Raw genomic sequence first — 5,024 nt, forward strand, 5'->3', positions numbered from 1 at the left:
TTTTTATTTTTATTTTTATTTTTTTTATGAAAAAAAAAAAAAAAAAAAATTGGGGGTACAAAAATGGTTAGATGGCCAAAGGGGTGGCTATGGACACCCTGAATTTTTTTATAAAAAATAAAAATAAAATAAAATTAGAGGCAATATGGGAAGTTTTGGATACAATTGGTTAAATTGCAAAAATTTGGAACTTTGAGGGGGTGGATTGCAAAAATTGAAACTTTGTTGTTCGAATTGAAAAACGCTGTCAACTTTGAGGGGATAAACTATAATTTTCCCTAAATAATTCCTATAAAATGCCTAGGAGTAAACCAAACATAACTCCCAAGAGTATCTCAATTGGCTTGGAACGATGTCTCAAGAAACGAAAATTACTAGTTCGAATCTCGTCTTCTTCTTTCCCTTAAGGTCCATTACTTATTAAAAGAAAAAAGAATAAACTAAATATTAGAACTTCATATTCCCATAAGTACTTACCCTAAATTATCTTGTATGCCTCCCCATAAGTACTTACCCTAAATTGCAAGTAAATATAACCAAGCAATTGTTTTGGTCAGAGATGAGATGTTACCTCTTTAGTCTTTACTAGTGGTTTCTTTTCCTTCTTTTTTTTTTTTGACTAAGGATCGATCTTTCGTTTGTTGTTGAGATGAAGATATTGAAGTTTACGACTAAATTGTCAACCGTCTTTGACTTTGGGTAATTCATAATGGATAGAAATTTTCTTTCACCTACTCTCATAAATGACAAATGTCATTCAACATTTAATATTTTAACAGTTATTTAGTATTATTTCACTAATCTAAGTACCCTAATATTAATTTTTTAGAAACTCAAATATATTGAATGACACTTGTCACTTATTAGAGTAGGTTGAAACAAATTTCCGAAATTTGTATCCATTCATAATTGAAGATTGAAAGCTATATATATGCCACAAGATGGAGAAAATCCACATACCTCCCCAAACTACCATCTAATTGACAATGTCTTCTCCAAACTACCAAAAATTGTCAATGTTCCCCCAAATCCTCCTAATAACTAAACTACCATTAGTAAAATAAAAACAAAAAATGTTAAAACTTCTACAAGAAACCTAAAACTAATATATATATATAAGAAATTTTCATCCTTATAATTAAAGTTGGAGGTAAATGGAGTTTGGAGGGGCAAAATTAAAAAATTTATAGGTAAAATTATAATTTTTAAAAAATTTTAAGGACTTTTTAAAATTCTTTTGGGAAAACATGTAGTTCCACCCCTGTTCTTGATTCTTGAAGTCACCGCTACTCTAAGGGCTTGTTTGGAATTGCGTTTGAGGGGCCTAAAAGTGCTTTTAACATTCAAAAAGCCCGTTTGAAGAAAAACGTACTCGTTTGGTAAAAAAATTAAAAGCGCTTTTAAGGGTCCAAAAAGTCTAAAAATGACCAAAAAATACTTTTGGCAAAAGCTTAAAAATGAAGCTTTTGTTCAAAAGCTGTTTTTGACTTAAAATCTCTATTTCTCAAATGTAATCTCAAACAGGCTTTAAGAGTATTGATAGTAAATATAGGAAAAAAAAAATGTAGCTTCATCTCGCTAGTTATTTTAGCTAAAAAAAGAAAATGGTTAATTGCTACTTACAGTACTTAGCAAATTTGTTGAGAATTATAACTAAACAATCCATATATTAAACTAATAAAAAAAAATTAAAGAATTCACACTTAGCTAATCAAACGTTATTTTGGCTAGTTGGTCTGTAAATTTGGGTGAAAAATAACTCATATATATCTGGTAATTAGCTACTATTTAATTTTTTTTTTTTTTTGGCAAAGCTTTTGGATTCACCATTTCACTTTGAATCGCTTCATTATAATTCAAATGCAAAGGATCATACATATATATAGTTTTGTCACGTATGGGTGTAGATATAGTAGTTACTCTCCTCGACCAAATGAACAATTCTAATTTAAGGCGAATAATCTTGAATTTATAAGACTTATTACCCTGAATTAAATATAATAGAGCCATCTTTTCAATTCCGAAATTCAAAACACCATAGACAATTAAAGTTGTTCTACCTAGGCATATCATAGCTTAATTCTTTTTTCTTTTTCTTTTTTTCGAATGAAAGGACGAAATGATTTGGAAATTTTAAGTTCTTTTTCCCCAAATTTCAATTTGGCGGTTAGAGAACCACATTGAAGGCAAATTGAAAATAGGAAGACTAACAAAACCTTAAATTACTCATATTAAAACTTGAGAAACCAAATTGATGACAGACTCGAAACTAGCCAATTGATAACCGACTCTAAAACGACCAATCTGCAATTTTTAAAAATAAGATTATACACCTATCTTTTATGCTGTCCATAAATTGGAAATAAGCAACTCTCCACTTATAGCTATAAAGTAATGGACCACAAACTCCCCAAAAACCTGTAATGAAGCCAAGAACCACAATAACTTGAAACCATGGGATTCGAGACTTGTTGTCCTCATCCTCAATATTGCCTTTGTTGTTGCTAACAATATGGGTGCACTCATGTGGAAGTGGCGGGCCACAAAGTTCAAGATTGCCTTCATATGCAGAGGTATTAAAGCTCTGGAGCTGAGTGCCTGATGGTATTGGTCCATGCAAATTGTTGTTTGCAACACTAAAATGGGACAAGAAATTTAGACTGCTTAGTGATGTTGGAATTTCGCCAGACAATTGATTTGAAGAGAGGTCCAACCCTTCTAAGTTCGTGAGCTGAGACAGTTGCTTTGGAATGTTGCCTGAGAAGTTGTTATGACTGAGGTTCAGATAATGAAGCATCTTTGAATTGCTAATCTCAATTGGGATGTTGCCACTAAGATTGTTGTATCCAACTAATATTGCTGGTCGAAGGTTTGAGATAAAATTAATGTACTGGGTAGTAGTTGCTACTGTGACAAAAATTGGTAAATCCAAATAACTGCTGTTTACAAAAGCCTTTGGTGACACTAACGATGGTAATGCACAAAGTTCTTTTGGGAATTCACCTGAAATATGGTTATCAGATAAGTCTAATTGGAAGAGCCTTGGAAGGGTCGACAACCAACTAGGAATTGAGCCAATGAAACAATTGGAATATAGATTCAAGACTTGTACCTTCTTGAGCTTGGAAAGCCATATAGGCAATTGACTAGTCAGTTGGGATTCACTAAGACTCAAAATTCGGAGATTTTCAAATCCACCCGAACTAACTATAGTGTCATCACCTGGCATTGCCTCATGTAGAAAATTTCTTCCAAGGAGGACTATTGTGAGTGTCTTGCTATGCATCAGAATCTCAATTGTATTTGTGATATTGGTTAGCCTATTGTAAGCAAGAGAAAGGAAAGATAAGAAGTTCAATTGAAGCACCTCGGGTTGGATTTGTCCCTTTAGTCGGTTTCGGGCTAGACGAATCGCAATTAGGGACTTACATGAGTAGAGACTTATTGGCAAGTTACCTGAGAAGTTATTGGCCCCAAGGTCAATTATGGTAAGTTGATGAAGACTGGAGAAATTAAAGAAAGTGAGGTCTCCCTCAAAGAAATTCATCCGTAAAATTAGTTGTGTGAGATTTGTGCAATTCATCAAAGATTGAGGCAGAGAACTTGTTAAGGAGTTTGTATGAAGGATTATGTGCTTTAATTTAGAGAGCATTCCAATATTCCAAGGGAGCTTGCCACTCAATTTATTGCTATATAACTCTAGGTTGGTGAGTTTGGCAAGGTTCACAATGTCACTGCTAATGGGTCCTGAAAGGTCATTGGAAGGTAAGGAGATTTCTTCTAATCCTGTCGCATTGTATATATCATTAGGAAGCATACCTGAGAGAGAGTTAAAACCTGCCCGGAAAACCTTGAGTTTAGAACATGCCCCTAGTCCACTAGGAATATGGCCACTATGAAGATTATGCGAGAAATCGAGGAGACTAACAAATGACGAATTGAAGCAAGGAAAGGAAGGAATAGGGCCCATGAAACTATTGTTGCTGACGTTGAGCTCGATCAACCTCCATGCTCTTTGAATGAATGAAGATTGGATTGTCTCACCAAATTGATTGCTAGATATGTCAACAATTTGAAGGGAGGCAGGCCAACCAAATATATCTCCAAATAGATGGTTGTAGCTCAAATCAATGACCTTGAGTTGATTCAAGGACGAAAACAATCCCTTAGGGAGAGGACCCAAAAGTGAATTGTGGGAGAGATTAAGGTGGGAGAGACGTGTGAGGTTTCCGAGATAGAGAGATATACTGCCACAGAGGCCTTTAGAAGGTAACCAAATATGGTTGACTCGACTTTTACGATCACAAGAAATGCCCTCCCACTGGCAACAATCAATGGAAGACCAATTTAGTGGAGGAGAAGACATACGGTTGAAGGCTAAGGACGAGAGAGAGTCGCGGTCTATTTGGTTGCAGGCATGATTGGTGGAGAAAATACCAAAGAGAAGCAAGGTGAAGAGGAGATGATAAGGCTTTAAATCTAGCATGGTTCTTCGTTAATTTGTGAAACCAGAAGAAAAATGGCTATGAAGTAGTCCTAAAATTACACCATGTATATATAGATATGATCTGTAACTTTGCCCAAATGGTAAGTCACGATCCGATGGTTCTGTAGACGACAACTCTGCCCAAATTGTGAGTCCAATGCCGACATAATTTCAAGTTCACTAGTACCGTCTTTTGATTTTGGGTAGAAATTAAGATTCTTGCGTGTAGTTTTCATCTGGTGTGGTTTGGAAGCATGTATGACTCTCCGGCATGAAAATTCTGATGGGATTGACATACTTTTTCCTTTCCCCTATCATTGAACCAAGCAAAGTGATAAATAGGAAAATAAGGGAGCGACAACTTGTGGGCAAAACAAAAAAAAGTGTCAGCCAGAACTTTAAAAGTGCATGGTTTCAACGTTGGACCTCTTTAGTCTTTACGAGTGGAATTTTTCCGAGCCATTTGATTTTGGGTGTTTCTATTGTAAGTCACTATCGTTTGACTTTGGCCTGCTACGATTTGGAAGCACGTATGACT

At 35.1% G+C, this 5,024-nt stretch overlaps 1 protein-coding gene across 1 annotated transcript; it reads right to left on the reverse strand.

The window, feature by feature from the left end:
• Positions 1-2,290: 2,290 nt before the first annotated feature.
• Positions 2,291-4,486, reverse strand: LOC132163792 (receptor-like protein 2). The gene has a single exon (XM_059574164.1). The coding sequence runs from the start codon at positions 4,484-4,486 to the stop codon at positions 2,291-2,293; it is 2,196 nt and encodes a 731-aa protein (XP_059430147.1).
• Positions 4,487-5,024: the final 538 nt, after the last annotated feature.

This window comes from Corylus avellana, chromosome ca10, assembly GCF_901000735.1.
Source record: "Corylus avellana chromosome ca10, CavTom2PMs-1.0".
Lineage (NCBI taxonomy): Eukaryota > Viridiplantae > Streptophyta > Magnoliopsida > Fagales > Betulaceae > Corylus > Corylus avellana.

Coding starts and splice junctions, on each gene's coding strand:
- LOC132163792 (XM_059574164.1), bottom strand. CDS start 4,486: ATGCTAGATTTAAAGCCTTATCATCTCCTCTTCACCTTGCTTCTCTTT.